The sequence below is a fragment of the Nyctibius grandis genome, chromosome 7 (genome assembly GCF_013368605.1).
Source record: "Nyctibius grandis isolate bNycGra1 chromosome 7, bNycGra1.pri, whole genome shotgun sequence".
In the NCBI taxonomy this organism is placed as follows: Eukaryota; Metazoa; Chordata; class Aves; order Nyctibiiformes; family Nyctibiidae; genus Nyctibius; species Nyctibius grandis.
The window spans coordinates 2888149-2909185 of NC_090664.1; the positions used below are offsets into that span (position 1 = coordinate 2888149).

Sequence of the window (21037 nt, forward strand, 5' to 3'; positions counted from 1 at the left end):
TCCGTAGCTACAGAAGTGAACGACTGACATGCCAACCTCATAGTGTTTGCATTTGGCTTTAAAGTTGTTTGAGGCATCGACCATTTCCTTGTTAAGAGTTTTCTGCTCAGCAAACAGAGCTCTGTTGCTGGACTTTTTGGCACAGCGTGCTAACACGGTGCACATCACTGGGGAGCTGGTAGCTTTTGGGAAGATGCTAATTGAGTGACCTTGTTATCTTCTTCCAGAATCATGTAAACCCAGCAATGGATTTTACGCAGACCCCGCCAGGAATGCTAGCCCTCGACAACATGCTGTACTTCGCTAAACATCACCAGGATGCTTATATACGGGTAAGGCTGCTTCTCGTCTTCGAGATGCATGCAGTTGTCTGTTCACACTGATTATGTCCTGTTTATGGTTGAGTTTGAAGAGGAGGTTCAGAACCCTGATATCATTAACAACAAACTCTAGGAAGGCAAGCCACGTGACACTAGAACACGACGTAAGTCTGTAAAAGCTTTGGGACAAAGCTATGCAGCTGTCCCGTCTGTCGTTGCTGAATCAAATATTACTTTTTGCAAAGGTTACCTTTTGCTTTGGCCTGCCAAGAGAAGGGAGATGAGCTTGTGCCTTTTTCAGATGTGTGATGGATGTCCATAAGCTCAGAAATGAGTAATTGTGTAGAATTCTCTGCCCTGCTCTAAGTCTACCAAAAACTGTCAGGGTTTTCTGTGGAGAGGAGGCTTTGATGAGCAAATGCCTTGCTAAATGACTGAGTTGGCAGCATCCTGAGAGTTAAGATGCTCCCACTAAAACTGCTGCTGTAGGTGAGGTAATGCTTGGAGAAAAATAGGTTAAAAGCATCATGATTCACTTGTATAACCCATTCCTGTCCCCTGCCCACTCCACTTCCTGCATTTGTTATTTCAAGGGTAGTTAGAACAAGTTATGTCTTGCATCCTTACAAGAAGAGGCATACAGCTGAATAATACCTGCCTCTGAATAGAGCAGACATTCCTGACCTTTGCTGAAGTCGAATATTTGCCAAGTGTAAACCTAGCGAGCACAGATGGGAGTAGAGGATTGTCTAGAAAGTCAGTGTCTTGTGATAGTAGGGATGGTTTAAGTGCCCAAGAAAAAGTGCACATGCAGACTTGCTTAAAGAAGGTTGTGTATAGGAAGGAAACAGTAGCCACACCAACCGTTTCTACTAAAAAGAGTGAACTTTCAGTATGGATTATTGTCTCATTTTTTGCTCAAAGTACAATAGTGTCAAAGCTGTGATAGGTGTATAAAGGGTGTGCTGATATCGAGGCCAGGATGATCCATGGACGTAATAGGAGTCCAGAAGATTGTCAGATCTGCTCTTTAAATGTGTCTTTCTGCCTCAGTCTGAATCTAGCAATAACTGTTAAAAGAAACAGTGGTGGCATGCAATACAGCAGTATTTATCAAACTCTATAAACCCCTGAAATGAAGGGGTATTTCACATACAGGGCAATGAGTATGTTTTCTAGATAAACTGTGCTGAAAAGTGGTTTTGTTTATGAAAAGAAAATGGGTTACTTTTTCTCATGAATATTTGCTAAGACCTGGACGGTCCTGCTTCATAGGCATCTTTTGAAAATTCTGAATTCAGAGAAGGTGCTTAGTAGGGGTAGACAGTGCTCCAAATGAGAGAGTTGTGTTTTAAAGAAGTCTGAAAGAATTTAAAGAGGACAGAAATTCTGTTGAAATAGAGCTTTCATTGACATCTCTCAATTTTTTCTTATTTTTCATTTTCATGTTGCAAACGCTGTCTTAAAAATTGGGTTCAGTGTAGCGTGTAATTAGCCACTCTTTAGAAAGGACTTTGGTGCTGGCTCAGCTTTGTTTGCATAATACTGTATTTTTGCTGCTGCATTACTGAGAATTTTTGCTGTTACTTTGAGATGCCTGTTTTTATTCTTGTATAGTTCCTGTTAGGAGGGTGTCTTGGTGCTTCGTGTATTCCCCACCTGAAAAAGCATACACATACACGAGAAATGCCTTAGTGAGGCATGCTCAGATTAAATTGCTTGCTCAAAGCTGCTTTGGGAACTGTTAAAGCACCTGGGGAGTGTGTTGGCCTACCCATCTTTCCTGAGTAGTTCTACTTAGTGCTTATACTAGCATTGCTGGCGTGGTGGCTCACTCATCTGCGGTGGTCCACCTTGTCCTGTTAACAGCAGGCTGACATAAATTGTGTTGTGCAATTCCTACAGCTTTGCTAGTCTTTGATAGCAGAAGACATCTACTTTCTGTCTGTTCATCTCCTTGACTTACTAATGGGTGTACAGTAGTTTCCTGTGGGCCCTCACATGCCTGTTTCCTTCTCATTTTGAGTTCCTTATTTCATATCTAACATTACCTTTTCTTCATGGCCTTTGGCTCCCAAAGCTCCCACACCTCCAGTTTGCTCTACTTCTACACCCTGTTGAGCTTGCTTATTTTTTTCAGATATATTTCTACTCCTATACCCTGACAAAAATTCTCTCTGTTGTCAAGGTTAAGTTTCCACAAGAAATTGTTAGCTGTACAAATAACATTTGCATATTGAACAACTTGTTTGATATGAGCTCTTCTCTTTTTTTTTCATTGTTGATACTTTGTTCCTGGGAGGAGAGATTATTTTCAGCTTGGCCCTCTGCAATACAGTTGATCGCTGTACCATGGGTTAATTCCTAAGCCCCCAAATGAGATAATATCGGTGCTGTGCAGTAATTAAAAATCGAGTCTGGAAACCAGAGTTGGTTTGAAACGAGCTTGGAAAATACGAAGTTTCTCTTGACAGAATGTGGTCTGTTAAGCAAAGGCAGTATCAGGAAATCATGATGGTTTCACTGAGTCTGTTGGCAGTGCTGTATTTTCATGGGCAGCACAAATCCCTGCCACCTGACCTGCCACCTCCTTAGGACGCCCCAGCTGCATGGCCCTTAGGAAGGGATCTTCTTGTATTCCTGAAAAAAAAGGATAAGGAGAAGTTCGAAGAGAAGAAAGGCAATAAGTAATCTCTTAAAGTAAGGTCTCTTTAGCTTGGGGAAGAGGAGACTGAGGGGTGACCTCATTAATGTTTATAAATATGTAAAGGGCAAGTGTCATGAGGATGGAGCCAGGCTCTTCTCGGTGACATCCCTTGACAGGACAAGGGGCAATGGGTGCAAGCTGGAACACAGGAGGTTCCACATAAATATGAGGAAAAACTTCTTTACAGTGAGTGTGACTGAACACTGGCACAGGCTGCCCAGAGAGGTTGTGGAGTCTCCTTCTCTGGAGACATTCAAAACCCGCCTGGACGCGTTCCTGTGTGATATGATCTAGGTAATCCTGCTCCGGCAGGGGATTGGACTAGATGATCTTTCGAGGTCCCTTCCAATCCCTGACATTCTGTGATTCTGTGATTCCCTTTTTGTTCTTTGTTCTGCCTCTCATAAGTGATTCTGCTTAGAAATAATTTGTATAATAAATGGATTAATTAGATGGGAAGGATATCTGAAACTGAAGTGTCCTTTTGGGGGGAGCGGCAGTGGGACTTCAAAGACCAGTATCAAACAAAAGTACTCAGAGGAAGAGTAAATACAATTGCAGTGTGTTGAAGAACATGAATATGAAGGCAGTGGAGCCGGTGGGTAACCCTGCATCTTGAAAGCAGAAAGCATTTCAAGGTGAAAACATGGGTGTCACGTGGTAAGAAGGAAACAAAAATAACCAAACTTTTTTTCCCTGTTTGATTCTTTCTTTCTTACTTCCCCACAATCCATTTCTCTCATTGACCTTTTTTCCTGTTGGATACTTGTTCCTGAAATTACAGTAATACGTTTTCTTTACTTGCTGTCTTCCTTCAGATAAACACAGGGTTTTTCTTTATTTAGACTTTGAGTTAATTGTTTTTGAATGTCAGTTTTTGTTTACTATACAATATGACTGGAGCCTCCAGAAGAAAGGTTGTTTAGTGGAGAGGGAAAAAAATACATGTTTTCGGTGATTGTGTGGTGTCCTTAGCTATCACTTGGATTTTTAAAGAAGTTTCCTATTGAATTAGTTTCCTGTTATCTTTTCTTTCTCCTTTATTAATTGTTTGATGCTATCAGTGACTGATACGCACTGCATTTTTTTTCATGTTCCACTTAAATAATCAATCGCTATCTTCAGAGGCTTTGCTTTTAAAGGTGGTGACATAGTATATAGAACGCGTTGATGGAAGTAATGTTGAAGCTCTGCAAGAAACTTTAAAAGTTTCCACGGGAATTTATTGGCAGCTTCCCAAGCTACATAATTACAGGACAGTCAGAATCTATAATTAAAGTGAACAGTGAAGAAAATGATTGGAATAAAGCCTTGTGACAGATAATATTTTTTTTTTTGTTCTTTTGGAGCAGACAAGCGCTCCCCACCCCCCCCTCCCAGTTCCAATTTGCTCCTTTCCAAAACTCCTTCAGCTTCACATTCTACTAATTGTAAAAGTAAAATTATAAGTTACCATTTAAAATGGGCTCTATTCAATGCAGACATCTTGAGATATTTCTTACTGGTAACTTGTAGCTGTGTGCCTTCGAAACTTCCCTGAATGTAAAAAGGGTCTGAGGGTTCCGTGGAAATACTATTATGCCACCATTGCTATTAGCATCTCCATTTATTGGTGCTTTGTCATTGATTTGTTTGGGAATTTGCAGTGCAAGACTATTCGAATCCATTTTGTTTTCAAGATCCAATGAGGAGAGAGGTATAAATATATGGAATTGAAATATTTTCTATGCATGTGTTGTTTGTAGGTGTGTATTCATTTGCCTGATTTTATTTTTTCTATGGATGCACTTCAGTGATTGCTAATATTGATGTAAAATAATGATATTTACTTAATATGATGTAAAGTGCAAGCTGCAGGAACCAAAATGGAGCACTCCTTTTATTTGGAAGCCAAAAAGAGAAATTTGGTAGTTGTTGTCCTGTGCTTAAACGTGCTGTGTTTGTGCCTGGGATACTTTATAGAAACACTAGCTCTGCAGTTTTGATAAGTTGTCCTCTGTATGTTCAGTCAATGTTCATTCAGGTGTTCTTGATAGCAGGCTGCAAAATCAAAGCTACTGCTGCAGTTGTGAGTGGACTGCCGTTCGTCTTGGGTCTTGGCTAATTTAAGTGTTACCAGGCAGAAGGAGCAGATGCCGTTGGGTAAACTGAATTTACAGCACCTACACCTTAGCTTCTAATGCACCGCCATTGAAATAGTCACTTATTTTATATTTTCCTCACAGCCATCTATCTATAGTGGTAACCTTCATCTGGGAGGGAGTGTAGGATTTTAGAGATTATTGTATTTCACAGTAAGTCAGCTGCGTCACAAAGAAGTCCCATATGCGGAGAGGCTGAGGGAGCTGGGTCTCTTTAGCCTGGAGAAGAGGAGACTGAGGGGTGACCTCATTAACGTTTATAAATATGTAAAGGGCAAGTGTCATGAGGATGGAGCCAGGCTCTTCTCAGTGACATCCCTTGACAGGACAAGGGGCAACGGGTGCAAGCTGGAACACAGGAGGTTCCACATAAATATGAGGAAAAACTTCTTTACGGTGAGGGTGACCGAACACTGGAACAGGCTGCCCAGAGAGGTTGTGGAGTCTCCTTCTCTGGAGACATTCAAAACCCGCCTGGACGCGTTCCTGTGTGACATGATCTAGGCAATCCTGCTCCAGCAGGGGATTGGACTAGATGATCTTTCGAGGTCCCTTCCAATCCCTGACATTCTGTGATTCTGTGTGATTCTGTTGTCTCTGGTGGGGGTCCACATTTCTCATTGTAATGAACTTGCTTTTGATGACTGACAAGTTGGTGTCTTTTCTATATTTTTCTTCTGCACTTATGACCAGCCATATTCTAGCAGGTCTCACTGCTTCTTTGGGGTGAGATTCTGCCTTGAGAAGGCACACACTGTGTCTCCTCGTTTTGGTTAAGCACAAGGGATTGGTGCTTCAGGCAGAAGCTGCAAATAAACTTATCAGCTCTGGGTCTGAGCATTGGCTATCCACCTATTTGGACTCTGCTCAGCTGGCTATCCAATTCTTTGCCATTTATTAGATTAGTAGGTTCTTAATATGTGTAAGGAAAAATGAGTGTTCCTTGGAAAGAGATCATTTTACTGCAGCACAAAATTCAGGTACCTCATCTGTAGAAGAGAAGGTTTATCCCTTTTCCCACTGATACTATTTATTTCATGCAAATATTTTTTTAGAAACCAGTGTTGAAATCCATGCTGAAAAGTTGGGTTTATTAATCCCTTGGTATGTTTTGTAATGGATCCATTGCCACTACATTGTTGTGAATTATATGTAAGATACTTAGTGGTATGCTCCGAAGTTTTCTGTTCTTGTATTTAAAACAAAAGCTGTTAAATTCTCCAAATCAAAACAATGTTTGGGTTTTGGTTGAGCCAAGAGTTATTTCAATGACCTGAAAATTAAAAATTGAGCTGGTTTAGCGTCAGTAATAGAAAAATCCCCATTCCCCTGCATCTGCTGAGCTGGAAAATCGGTTATTCACGCAGCTGTGATGCAGAGACACTTCTTCTCCAGCAGCTACTTGAGTTGCTGCTTTTGGGGGGGTTGAGGAGGGATTTCTTTTCCTTTTGAAGCCTTCAGAAGGAGCAGGTTCTGTTTGCGAGTGCCGGTGATGCAGGCAGGAAGATTGCTGGCATCCTGCAGAGACCTTTCCGAACTGTAGCGGCTTGAGTCACAGTCAGACTGTCTGCTGTGTGCTTTCTTACCCATGCAGTTGTTGTATAGGAGGCTGCCTACACGTCCTTCCATCGATTCACAAAGTCTCCTCATGCCTACTCATTCTAGCCTGATCACATATGAGTAGTCCAACATATAATTGCAGCATTTTCTGAAATAAAGGTGAGCCTGATTACTGCCATGTTATTTTTTTTTTTCCCAGAAATGTAGAAAAAGGGATGGAATTTATTTCTGTTCTACTAAAGGTAGAGAGAAAAGGGAGCTTTGTTACATGTGTCTTCCTGGCGTGTCTTGTGAAGGAATGCAGTTTTCCATATAAGACCTAATTGCCTAAGCCCAGTGGTTCCCAGCCTGCTAATGTGCTCTTGCCTTCTCTTTTCTCTGCCAGTCTTTCCATTATCTGTTCTTACCTTCCACTCAGATGTCTCACTGTTTTTCTGCCTGCCTTTTGTTTTTTCCCCAAACATCACTCAACGGCTGTGCTTTCCATACCAACGCACCAGGAAGTTGTGTGGTTTTGCTCTGAGGGCCTCCATCACAGAATCACAGAATCAATCAGGTTGGAAGAGACCTCTGAGATCATCGAGTCCAACCATTGCCCTGACACCACCAAGTCAACTAGACCATGGCACTAAGTGATGGCAGAACTGAGATGGGTCTACAACTACCTGAAGGGAGGTTGTAGTGAAGTGGGAGTCGGCCTCTTCTCCCGGGCAACTAGCGATAGGACAAGAGGACACAGCCTTAAGCTTCGCCAGGGGAGGTTCAGGTTGGACATCAGGAAGAATTTCTTTACAGAAAGGGTTATTAGACATTGGAATGGGCTGCCCAGGGAGGTGGTGGAGTCACCATCTCTGGATGTGTTTAAGACAAGACTGGACATGGCACTTAGTGCCATGGTCTAGTTGACAGGGAGGTGTCGGGGCAACGGTTGGACTCGATGATCCCAGAGGTCTCTTCCAACCTGCTTGATTCTGTGATTCCTCATGTGTTCAGGTTGCTTCTCACCATTCGTAGCACATCCAAACTTTCCCATGTATATGGAAGCTGTTGGCTAAACAAGGTCCTGATCCAAAGAGCCCAGAAGTTGTTGCAAGTCTAGCTGTTGTTTTCAGAAGGTTTTGAATCATACCATGAGTTGCAGCACTAGCACAGGAAGATTTGGCTGGTTTTTGTGGAGCCACGATCCCTCCACCTGCGAAGCTGAGATGTGTGTACATGGGGAGAGAAGACTGGCTATGGAGTCTCGAAGGTTTTCCCATTTACTCTGTGTCAGGAGCTTTTGTGATGCTACTCTAGCTGCCAGGCTCATTGATGTGGAATAAAGGTTCTTATTCATAGTTGTGCATGACAGAGCACATATCAGACTCTTAGTGTCTGATCTTTAACATGGTCCTATAGCTAGATGTCCCTCAAATAAGGCATGGATTTGCATCTGGGTTTCTTGTGTCAGTGGCTCCTTTCGTTTTCTTTTTCAGTATCTGTAGTAGGTCACAGCTCTTCTCTCAAATCTCAGCTTAAATTGCAATTCTAGTGCCTTCCTGAGGAAGGCAGACATAACTGTGGCTTTGTTTTAGTTTTGCCACCAGGAATTTCTGTAATGCCTCAGGAATGTGAAGGAGGGCTGAGATAATGGAGAGAGGAAGCATGGGAAATTGAAAATAAAATAATGAAGATAAAAAGACAGGTTAGAGGGGGCAGTGCTGAGTGAAGGATCTGGGAAGAACGCTGATGCTGAAGTTGAGGCAAATGACAAGCTGCCTTGGGAAGAAAGCAAAATTGGTGAAGAGGATGAATGGCAACTGTGTCTGTCTGCAGTAGGGTCCCTTATCCTTCTCAGGAAGCATATCCTTGGGACTTGCTTCCTAGAGTTACTTAGAATCATAGAATGGTTTGGGTTGGAAGGGACCTTAAAGGTCATCTAGTTCCAACCCCCCTGCCACAGGCAGGGACACCTTCCACTAGACCAGGTTGCTCAAACCCTCATCCAACATGGCCTTGAAGACTGCCAGGGAGGGGTCATCCACAGCTTCTCTGGGCAACCTGCTCCAGTGTCTCACCACCCTCACAGGAAAGAATTCCTTCCTAATATCTCATCTAAATCTACCCTCTTTCAGTTTAAAAGAAACTCGTCCTGTCACTACATGCCCTTGTAAAAAGCCCCTCTCCCGCTTTCCTGTAGGCCCCCTTCAGGCACTGGAAGGCTGCTATAAGGTCTCCTCAGAGCCTTCTCTTCTCCAGGCTGAAGAGCCCCAACCCTCTCAGCCTGTCGTCATAGCAGAGGTGCTCCAGCCCTCTGATCATCTTTGTGGCCCTCCTCTGAACTCTCTCCAACAGCTCTGTGTCCTTCTTATGTTTGGGGCCCCAGAGCTGGATGCAGTACTCCGGGTGGGGTCTCACGAGAGCAGAGTAGAGGGTCAGAATCACCTCCCTCGACCTGCTGGTCACGCTGCTTTTGATGCAGCCCAGGATACGGTTGGCTTTCTGGCCTGCAAGCGCACGTTGCTGGCTCATGTTGAGCTTCTCATCACCCATCACCCCCACGTCCTTCTCCTCAGGGCTGCTCTCAATCCATTCTCCGCCCAGCCTGTATTTGTGCTTGGGATTGCCCCGACCCACATGCTGATCCTTGCACTTGGCCTTGTTGAACTTCATGTTGTTCCCACAGGCCCAGCTCTCAAGCCTGTCAAGGTCCCTCTGGATGCCATCCCTTCCCTCCAGCATGTCGACTGCACCACACAGCGTGGTGGTGTTGGCAAACTGGCTGAGGGCGCACTCAATCCTACTGTCCGTGTCACCAACAAAGATGTTAAACAGGACTGGTCCCAATACTGACCGCTGTGGAACGCCACTTGTCACTGGTGTCCACTTGGACACAGAGTTGTTGACTCTTTGAGTGCGACCATCCAGCCAATTCCTTATCCACCGAGTGGTCCATCCGTCAAGCCCATGTCTCTCCAATTTAGAGACAAGGATGTCATGTGGGATAGTGTCAAATGCTTTGCACAAGTCCAGGTAGATGACATCAGTTGCTCTTCCCCTATCCACCCGCGCTCTAACCCTGTCGTAGAAGGCCACCAAATTTGTCAGACATGATTTGCCCTTAGTGAAGCCAAACTTAAAGCAAATGGTGAAGCCTACCACATGTGATAAGGAGGCTCAGGAAAAGGAAAATCAGTGTCAAGAAAAGGAAGAGCATCCCTGCAATTTTTGGATATTAAAACGCTGCCTGACTTTTCATTTTGGGTCTAAAGAGGTTTTTAACATCTTTACTAACCGGCTTTCTGAATGTCTTGATATTAACCTACAGCAGACTGCTAGAAAAGTATCTATTAACACAGGATCATTTTAGATAGTACTACAAAATAGGTCTTGGGAAATGCTCCTTTTTAATAGTGCAGCAATGCTTGTTGAACTGTCTGCTGTGGGATTTATTATAAGTGTTGATGCAGCTGTAGTGGGTCTTGCCTTTCACTTCTGTATTTGCTTCCTCATCATAATGATCTCTGTTCCATTGCCAAGCTCTGAGGTTGGTTCAGGAATCTGAGAATTACATCTGCAGGTGCTGTGGGCAGTATACTTTGAGCCAAATTAATCTTCTGTGTGAGGGATTAAGGGATTGGCTAAATCGATATTCCTTCCCAGTGAAGGAGGAATATTTCTGTCTGGTGGTTTCATCCTCCTGGATTTTGATGAGGAAGCTTTTGAATATACCTGTCTTCAAAACTTTGCATGTTGTCAGTCATTAACTCTTAGATGCTGGTAGAAGCTTCATTATTGAAGCTGATGCAGATTTTTAAGCCGATGGTAGTCAAATGTGGAAAATTCTTAATTTAGTCCACTGCCTCTCTGAGGGTCTGTTTTGTGCTCCTGAGGTAGTGATCTTGCAGTTAAAAACAGCAACCTAACATATCCTCGAAGGAGGAATATTCTTTCCCGTGTCTCTCTAAATGCTTTGTTGAACAACTGGATGTTGGAGGGCTGCCTTCCACTTCTTGAGAAAACTTCTGCCTTTGGAGGAAACAGGATACTGCAGGCAATTCGTATGGCTAAATCTCAGAAGAAATTCAGCTCTCACCAGTTGCTGACCAACGCTGCCTGAAATGGCTACCTTGGGAAGCATGATCAAGCCTTCATTTCTCTTTCTGTTCACTCGTTGGTTTTGTTTGGTAACTGCGAAATCACAGAATCAACCAGGTTGGAAGAGACCTCTGGGATCATCGAGTCCAACCATTGCCCTGGCACCACCGTGTCAACTAGACCATGGCACTAAGTGCCATGTCCAGTCTTTTCTTAAACACCTCCAGAGATGGTGACTCCACCGCCTCCCTGGGCAGCCCCTTCCAATGGTTAATGACCCTTTCTGAGAAGAAATGCTTCCTAATGTCCAACCTGAACCTCCCCTGGTGAAGCTTGAGGCTGTGTCCTCTTGTCCTGTCGCTAGTTGCCCAGGAGAAGAGGCCGATTCCCACTCCACTACAACCTCCCTTCAGGTAGTTGTAGACTGCACTAAGGTCACCTCTGAGCCTCCTCTTCTCCAGGCTAAACACCCCCAGCTCCCTCAGCCATTCCTCATAGGTCAGACCCTCCAGACCCTTCACCAGCTTGGTTGCCCTCCTCTGGACTCGCTCCAACACCTCAACATCTTTCTTGAAGTGCGGGGCCCAGAACTGGACACAGTACTCAAGGTGCGGCCTCACCAGTGCCGAGTACAGAGGGACAATCACTTCCCCAGACCGGCTGGCTACACTATTCCTAATAGAGGCCAGGATGCCATTGGCCTTCTTGGCCACCTGGGCACACTGCTGGCTCATGTTTCTCTTCCATTTGCAGCGTGAATTTGTAAATAAGAGAGGAGAAATATATATAGTAGGTAACTTAAAAATACTAAAAACGTACAGATCTGTATTCTGCTACAAATGCTGTAAATTTCCCATGCCTTAATAAGCTACGGTTTCTTCTGTAGAAATGTCAAGAAAATGGATAACACTGGTTTCCTAAAAAATTCACCTCCTTGCATTTTTAAAAACATTTTTAAAACTCTTCCTTTCTCTTCTTCTGCTAGTCAATTAATCTCATTCTTCTTGTGATATAACTTTGTTGTCATTCTATGCTTGTCTCACTTTCTCTTTTTTCTTCCTTTTTCTGAGCTGCAGTTGTGTCTGGTTTTTTTTAGAACAATCTACTTTTAAAAAATCAGCTTTCTCTTCTCTCTTGCTTGTTAATGTCTTTTCGTCACATAATTTTCTTTCTCTTGTTTTCCTTTTCTTGAGATTTTTGTCTGGATTTTTTTGCTTTTCCCTAAAGAAAAAAAATATGTTGTTGTTACTGAGTTTTACACATCATGGTGGTTTTCTGCTTTGCCTCATGGTAATTGGCAGTATTGATCAAAGGAGCAGAGGAAGAGAAGAGGATCTGCAGCATTTAGTACTCCCATACTATGAGCTGGGTTTTGGTTTTTGTCTGTATAACATCTAGTGTATGAGAAGCCACGTTTCCATGTTGGACCTTCCCAATTGTGTAGCTCTGCAAGGAATGAAGAAATGAAAAACTGGCAGAAGTAGAATAGAATAATAGAATCATAGAATGGTTACGGTCGTAAGCGACCTTAAAGATCATCTAGCTCCAACTCCCCTGAGACGGGCAGGGACACATTTCCACTAGACTGGGTTGCTCAAAGCCCCATCCAACCTGGCCTTGAACATGTTCAGGGGTAGATTCCTAATATTAAAGTAAAGGGCAGACAAGCACACCAAAGTCAAGGTAGGAATGAAGGAAGATGGAATATGAGCTGTCAGTGTGCCCAGATGGCCAAGAAGGCCAGCAGCATCCTGGCTTATATCAGAAGCAGTGTGGCCAGCAGGACTAGGGAAGTGATCGTCCCCCTGTGCTCGGCACTGGTGAGGCTGCACCTTGAATGCTGTGTTCAGTTTTGGGCCCCTCGCTACAAGAAAGACATTGAGGTGCTGGAACGTGTCCAAAGAAGGGCAATGAAGCTGGTGAAGGGTCTAGAGCACAAGTCTTATGAGGAGCGGCTGAGGGAACTGGGGTTGTTCAGCCTGGAGAAGAGGAGGCTGAGGGGAGACCTTACCGCTCTACAACTACCTGAAAGGAGGTTGTACCGAGGTGGGTGTTGGTCTCTTCTCCCAAGTAACAAGTGATAGGATGAGAGGAGATGGCCTCAAGTTGCATCAGGGGAGGTTTAGATTGGATATCAGGAAAAATTTCTTCACCAAAAGGGTTGCCAACATTGGAACAGGCTGCCCAGGGAAGTGGTGGAGTCACCGTCCCTGGAGGTATTTAAAAGACGTGTAGCCGTGGCACACAGGGACATGGTTTAGTGGTGGACTTGGTAGTCTTAGGTTTATGGTTGGACTTGATGATCTTAAGGGTCTTTTCCAACCTAAATGATTCTATGATGCCAAGAGTTATTCTGCAATGTCCATGGTTTCTGCCTTTAAATACTTGTTTCCCCAAGCAAAATTTAACCACCGTACCTGTCGATTGTGAAATGTCTGGTGGATCTGCAACTTGCTGTAGATTTGTGAGGGGGAGGAGGGGGAAGATAATAGGATGCAGCCACTTCGTGAGCATTAATGATAGACCTCCATTTGAATGAAGGTTGTGTGGGCTTTGTGACTTCCTCACAATTTCCTTTCCTTGGTAGAATAACTGTGTGATAGAAATGGGAATTAAGGCAGCTTAGACATGCAGAAGTATTTTCAGTCTAGAGCTGTGTTGTGTTTCTTTCCCTGCTATTGTTTTTACCAGTTTAGGAAGTAATCATGTCCATTCCCTGCTTATTCCTCCTCCATAACCAGAGTGAGAATGGAAATAACATTAAAATCATGCCCTTATCAGCTGTATTTATAACATTTTGCTTTGGAACGGGATATGAGTCGCGAAGTCGTGAAGAGTATTACAAATATAAGAATGAGTGTTGTAAATCTGTTGCCAAGAATAGAAATGATTTCTCTTTGGGTGTTTGTAAGAACCTCTTTCTTTTTCTTTCCCTTTTTACCATTGCTGTTTCTGACTCAAGATCTGTATATGTCAAATTTGCCTACAGATATTTAGCTGTAGTAAAGCGCCTTCCATCTTCCTTTCTTATAGAAATGTAACATGTCAGCTCTGCCTTATTTTGCACAGCAAATGCTAAAAGATGAAGCTTGCAGAGAGTGTGTCTGAGGATCATTCCAAGGCTGCTTTACATATTGATTACTCAAATTGCCATTTAATTTGCTGTATAGCAATACACAGTGCCTTAACTATTTCTCGTGGCATTCTTATTGATTGCTGTAATTCTGCCTTACATTATACGCATATACGGTGTCACCATTAAATATTTATGTGCTCATGAAATGTTAATGTGTCGGGTTAATGTGAAACTCAACAAAATGCGTTTGCCAGAAGCGAGCAGGAGTGCTGATCCGAGTGCTTCCCTTCCCCTCCCCCTTGCCCTTTCATTTTGCCTCTCCATTGATTTCATTACCAGTGTTTCTCTGCTGTATCTAAATCTGTGTCAAAGCAGTCCCCTGCTCCAGTATGCAGATTTTATGTTTTATTAGGTGAGAGATAAAACACAGTAATAATAAAACAAGAGAAGTGATCTCAGGGAGGTGTTGAGACACAGCTTTACATTGCACTTGTGCTGCTCTATCATTACTCCTGCATTTGGGTATGGAAATGTAGCACTGTCCTCCATGAAAGAGACTGAAAGGGGATGAATCATCCAGAACGCAAAGTCATATTCACATGTTCCTTGAACAGTGGCTGCAGCAACGTAAAACAAAAATTGCAGAGGTGTTTCTTTGATTTGATACAGCTGTTATCCAGAGATGACATGGAACAATTAGATGTAATTTAAACCAAAACTTTTAGAAGGAAAAGTAACTCCTCTTGGAAGACTGGTGAACGTGATTCTGACACCATCCTGTTGGAAAAGCCCAGTAAAAATTTGTGGGAGTCAAATATTTATCATATTCCTCATGACTTTTTAAGCTTCTGCAGGAAGTTTAGGTGATTTAAAAAAAAAAAAACACAACAACAACACTGGGAAACAAAATAAAGTGATCATCCACTCTCATAATACAGAAAGCCACCGTCCTTTTACATCTCTGGATGATGCGTTGGGAGAAGAGTATCAGCTAGAGGCTGTCCTTTGTATAGGAGGACTAAAATACACACTTGGTGAAGAGGCTTTGGCATGCTCGGTGAAGCACGTAACTTTCCTACTTGCTTCTGGGTTTTCACTCTTTTCCCACTTTTACCTTACCTGCTTCACAGAGAAGGCTTCTGCACATAAGAGACCATGAAGCAGTCACAGCTAAGATCTGTTGGCATTGAGCATTGCATGGGTCTTCTACTCCACCACGTTGTTTTGAGTAAAGTTCCAGCCTTGGAGCCTTTTGTAAAGCTTTCTTTGCTGCCAAAATGGAAAGATTTAAAATAAACAGACAAAAAAACAAACCAAAAACACAATCAAAAAAAAAAAAAGCCAAACAAACAAAAACATGATGAAGATGGAGCTAAAGAGACAGGAGGAATGCAAAGCAGAGAGCAATGTCTAAACACCTGTTTGTGAAGAAAATGTAGAGAGCCTCTGAGGTTCTCTGGTGCTTGACGAAATCTCTTTGAAATTCGTTTTCTTCCTCTGTCCCTCATCCCCAGGTTATGCAGCAGCTGTTTAGGGTGTGGTGTGTTTCTTTTTTTAAAGCTGGTGGCAAAGTTAGTTACTGCAAAGACAATTCTTAAAGCGAATCTGTTTTGACCATTTGTTGTTTTTTTTTTTCCCCAGCCCCTATTTTGCTCTCTTTTCAGGCTCACAGCTTCAACGAAATCTATAGTATTTTTATAACCAATTTTTTCATCTACAGTGAAATAATGTATCTGATAACAGCAGAGCTTAATGGGTATAAAAGGGATTATTTTCTCCCATTTATTCTGCAGTGTCACTCAGCAGAGAATATAAAGGCTTTCCTTGAGTAGTTTTTGCAGCATTCATAGACTTCATGCAAGAGTGATCCCTGAAATGTTTTGCACACAAGCACAAGTTTCTTCCATAATAGAGAAAATGCACTCGTTTTCTTCCTTTGTGGACTTCAGTTTGATTTTTCACACTTGGACCTTTTTTGGAGCCTGAATCCAAAATGCAATTTTGATCCTACTTTTTTTTTTTATAGTTTCTTCTAGGTGTGTTCATGTCTATGAATCATTATATCTAATTTCCTTTAACTGACAAATTTGAAATGAAACTATTTCTTTCTCGTTGGCTTCTACTGCGGTTTCTCCAAGCCAGGGGTGGTGCAGAAGAGCAACAGTGCATAGGGATGGCAAAGCTTCCCAGGTGGTCATGGAGCAGGACTGCTTCTGTGTTGCTGACTACCTCATACATAGATGATGTAGCTGGGGGAGGGCTAAGGTTTATGAAAACAGAGCCTCCACATACAGTTTCCTAAATTCAACCTCGTATATCTTGTAAATGTTGGATGTGGAGGACACTACTTCATCTCATGGGTTCTTCAAACTGATTATTGTCCATTTTGTTTCCTCCTTCAGATTGTCCTGGAGAACAGCAGTCGAGAAGACAAGCACGAGTGCCCGTTTGGCCGAAGTAGCATTGAGCTGACAAAGATGCTGTGCGAAATACTGAAAGTAGGAGAACTACGTAAGTTGACCTGTTTGTTTGACTTCCAAGAACCATGGAGTGAGTTCAGTGATACCCGGTCTATTTCAATGAGGGAATTTTCTTCTGAGAATCATTTCTCAGTATGGTTGCATATTGTACTGGCACAGTGTACAATATGACTATGCCTATTTTTCTGTGTCTTTTACTAATTTGTCGACGTACCAGGGATGAGGGTGGAGTAGGGGAAATGGGCACCCGGTCATTGAATCTCTTCTATATGGAACAGAGCAGTTGCATCATTTTCAGAGGGGTCAGTTAATTTGCAGTTGGGTGATTTGGTGTAGTAGGCTTCACGGTCTTACCATTCCACGGGCTTGTCCATAGGCTGGTTTTATCCGAGTATCATAGTCATTCTTTGTGGGATTGCTCATCTAAACTGACACATCCCGTTTTCTCTTAGATATCTAAAGCTCCATCTAAATACCAGATGATGTATGTATAATTGCTCTAAGAATGTGATACGAAGTATTGTATTTTAATACAGCGTAAACAAGCTGTCTTTCGCTTTGATTACAGTCCCTTGACAAATTGTTAGATACTATCAAGCAGAAGAGCATGTCTGTATCTTCATTAGTCTAGACTGTTGGTGTTTATTTCTATCAATATATATAAGCTTCAGTTACCCATCAGTAACGTTTTGGATCCAGCTGCAGTCTGTTTTGGCAAGCAGTACCACGAGCTTCATTTTCTTGTTGCACAAGCAGGGAGCACAACTGAGATGCTTTGTTTCCTTCAGAGACATTTTCTTGCTTTTGAATTTTTTCCTTAATAAAGATTTTTCCTTTACCTTTACACCCAAGTCCATGAAATGTAGTGAGAGAAGAGCCGTGCAAAAGGCATCAAGAAAACCTACAGGTATCATTGGTTCTTGTTCCTACCAGCTCTGCAAGAGATGTCAAACGCTCTGTTTTAAACGTATGGTTTGGCTGTTAGTACATCTAAAGCTTTTAAGTGCAGTGTCTTGAGAGAATTTATTGGCCACAGGAAAAACCTCTCTCTGTGCAATGGGCCAGGCTAAAACCTGTGCATTTCTTGCGGCTTCCAAATTGACACTCAGTATTTCACAGACGTGGATGAGTGATATGATGTTTACTTTTGAATACCATCCCAAGTAAACCAGAGTTATTAAGGAGCACATTCACTATGCCTATAAATAAAGAGTTTAGCAGCTATTTTAGATGTATGGTAGTGTGTTGTGTAAGGTTCACACTGTAGCAGATATGTCTCCCTGAAAATAACCTTACTGCTGCAGCTGAGGTGTCTAATGCCAAATCATGCATGATAGCTCTGTCTGAATTTTTCCGCTGGTAAATGTAGGAGGGACATATCATCTCCACAAAGCTGTAAGCCTATTTGAGTTAAGTGCTAAAGATCAATTTTATTTTTACCAATGCACAGAAAAATATGTGAAATCCAAAGTGCAGCTTTGTACATGGTGTTTTTGTGAATGTCCTGTCACTCCACGCGACTTGCACTGCCCTTTGCTGCTGAGAAAGATGATTGCTGTAGAGGTTAGCCAGGTGTCTCAGACTTCTTCCTTGCTGTGTCATAAGAAGTCACTCAATAAATAAACCTCTTTTTTTTTGCCACAGACATATTTGTTGTCCATGTGCAGGGAGTATTAGTATGTAGATGATGTGCCAGGTGTGCTACTGTGTGTTCCAATTGCTTCTAACTTCTGCAGATAGCTCCTTTCATGTTCTAACTTTTTCATTATCTGGTCTTTTAAAGTGGGGACTGTGAATAAAATAAGAGGATTTGCGGTGGAGTCTCAATTACCATATGAAGAAAATATGAAAGGAAAGCTATTTTTTTCTGTCTTAGCTTTAGAAAGAAAATGAATTGTATTTTTTTGTTTGGGGGATTTTTTGGTTTTGATTTTTCTTGATTAGAATAGCTCTATGGTTTGGAAGTGTGGGGTTAGAAAGAAAACTGAAAAATTCCCCAGGGCTGCTGGGGGATTCCCCCCTGGCTAAGGGACGTTACCTTTTAATGTTCTGAAACCACTTGCTTTGGTGTTATTAAAGCTGCAAGTCACTGGGACGCTAGGTGTGCTGGTTTGCAGCAGGCTCCTGCGGCGTTCTTCCGTAGGCGTGTGACGTCGTACAGAGAAGATTTGATGCTGAGAAGTGCACTGGTGCTTCTGTTGATAGAAACCAGATGTAGTATGACTGACTTTTGTAAAGTCATGCTAATCTACACCCACAGAGCATCTGTCTCTGGGTGCGAAAATAAGATTGCATCGTAGCCTTCTACTCACAGGGGACAGAGCTAAGGTTACCTCTAACTCATCTTGACAATTCACCTGTTCGTCAGTATGTTTCCTTAATGGTTTTGTTTATGTGGAACTCTAATTGTCATTTTAAAAGGCTGTAATAAAATACGCCTTTAAAATAATCTACAGAAAGCAGTTTTCTTGAAAATGGCTGTCACAGATGCGCATCTTAAATGACCCATGATCAGCTGTATATTTTTTTGAGAAGTGCAAACTGGAGCTGACATTTTCGGAAAGTGTACATTCAGGTTTATTCTTCACTTGAAAATAAATACTCTATTGCTGAATAGGATTGGACATATCTTAAAAATTAGTAGTTACAGTTTAGGGCAAAGATGTCCCTGGTAGTTTGTATGTGTTAGGTTTCAAAATATGTATTTAGGCTGCCAGTGTTTCTTTAGAAATTCAAGACTAGTCATTGTGGTATTGGAACGTAGAACTTTTTTCCTAACAGTTTCTGAATTGTATAATTTAAAAGCCACAATAAATTACCTTTTGCTCATAAAATATTCAGCAGTAGAAACTTTCTTAAAGTGCAGAGCAGATAAAAGCTGCTAGACTGTCCATTATTTATGAAGAGCACTTTAATGCTGATTATATTCCCCTTGCTCCACTGTATTAAATACCTTCAGGCAACAAGAAGACATTTTGCTGTTTCTTTTTGGTCCTTTCAAGCATGCATTCATCCCAGTAAGGACTCACAAGACACTGTTAAAGGCATGCCACCTCTTGTCTTTTTGTATTGTTGGAGCGAGTCCAGAGGAGGGCCACGAAGATGCTCAGAGGGCTGGAGCACCTCTCCTATGAAGACAGGTTGAGAGCTGAGGATGTTCAGCCTGGAGAAGAGAAGGGTCTGGGGAGACCTTCTAGCACCTTCCAGTACCTGAAGGGGGCCTACAGGAAAGCGAGAGAGGGGCTTTTTACAAGGGCATGTAGTGATAGGACGAGGGGGAATGGTTTTAAACTGAAAGAGGGGAGATTTAGATGAGATATTAGGAAGAAATTCTTTCCTGTGAGGGTGGTGAGACACTGGCCCAGGCTGCCCAGAGAAGCTGTGGCTGCCCCCTCCCTGGCAGTGTTCCAGGCCAGGTTGGATGGGGCTTTGAGCAACCTGGTCTGGTGAAAGGTGTCCCTGCCTGTGGCAGGGGGGTTGGAACTAGATGATCTTTAAGATCCTTTCCAACCCAAACCATTCTGTGATTCTATGAAATCCAGGTACTGGACTTCTTAATTCTTTGACCTTGTTTCCAAAATGTTCATGACTTGGAAATTCATCTCTTCTTCAGCAAAGCATTTAAGCATATTTTTAAATCTTGTGTAAGCAGAGGAAGCTCAAGTGCAAGCTGTGAGTTGAGCATATGGTAACTGCTTTACAGAGGTGGACTTGCAGAGTAGAGGAGCTAAAACTTAAGAGAAAGGTTGGTGTAGTGTTTAAGTAACATGGAAGTTAGAATGAAACATGTCCATAAGCCTTTTCAATGAAATCTCTGAATCAGGAAAGAGTGGGTTATTTTACTATAAATCTTTTAATCTTGTGCTACTGTTGCTGTAAAAAAAGTGTTGAAGAGAAGGGCTTTACTGAGTACTTGCCAAGGCACTCGTCGTGGCAAACACTGTTGTAGTTCTGATTTCTCCAGTAATATCTTCCTTTGTATATCTTGGCTAAAAAGATGATTTGCTTCTTGTCTGTGTGTTGGAGCTGACATCTGACAGTAACGCTTATCCCAGTGATCAGTCCTCCTTCTGTAGGGTAAGGCACTTTGACACTCCACATCCCTGGTACACTGGCAAGTTTAAAAAGATCAGAAAAGATCAGGCCATTCATTTTTTCTCCTTAGTAGCTGTGAAAGCTAAGGTAACCTCTGTCTTTCCTCTTCTTCATTCAAGTTTCAGTACATGACATATATGCTCAGGGGAGAAGGAATACCCACATAACAGAGTCCTGGCTTTGCTGGGAAGCAGTAACATTGCAGATAAATAAAAAAAATTAAAAACAAGATCCGAAAGACCTTCCAGAACTGGAATTGGTAAATTTAATGGGAAATCTGGTGTTTGTTAAAACCTAGTATTTATCATAAGAAAGAACTTGAGCTCAGCATTTTACGTAAGTAGCCCTAATCCTCTCTGATCTGTGTCTACAATGTACCTCTGCTCAGCTTGTGACACTGTTCCTACCCTCAAGACCCCTTCAAGCCCTCATTCCTGGTAGGAGGTGGTATTTGACTGTGTTACCTGATTTATGCAGAACTGGCACAGCTTCCCAGGCTCATTGTCTTATCTCTGTACAGGTTCGACTGAAATTGTTTCGTATTGAAGCTGGTGAGGAGGTTTGTAGCTGACAGATGAAGG

The 21037-nt window shown here is 42.4% G+C and overlaps 1 protein-coding gene across 3 annotated transcripts in view; it reads left to right on the forward strand.

Annotated features, from left to right (window-relative positions):
* The window catches only part of ELMO1 (engulfment and cell motility 1), a 319175-nt gene that overhangs the window by 148897 nt on the left and 149241 nt on the right, over positions 1-21037 (forward strand). For all 3 annotated transcript variants that reach the window (XM_068404555.1, XM_068404554.1, XM_068404556.1), the window contains 2 exons: positions 228-332; positions 16284-16392. In XM_068404555.1, coding sequence (XP_068260656.1) covers positions 228-332; positions 16284-16392 — 214 coding nt within the window. The remainder of the gene's footprint in view (positions 1-227; positions 333-16283; positions 16393-21037) is intronic.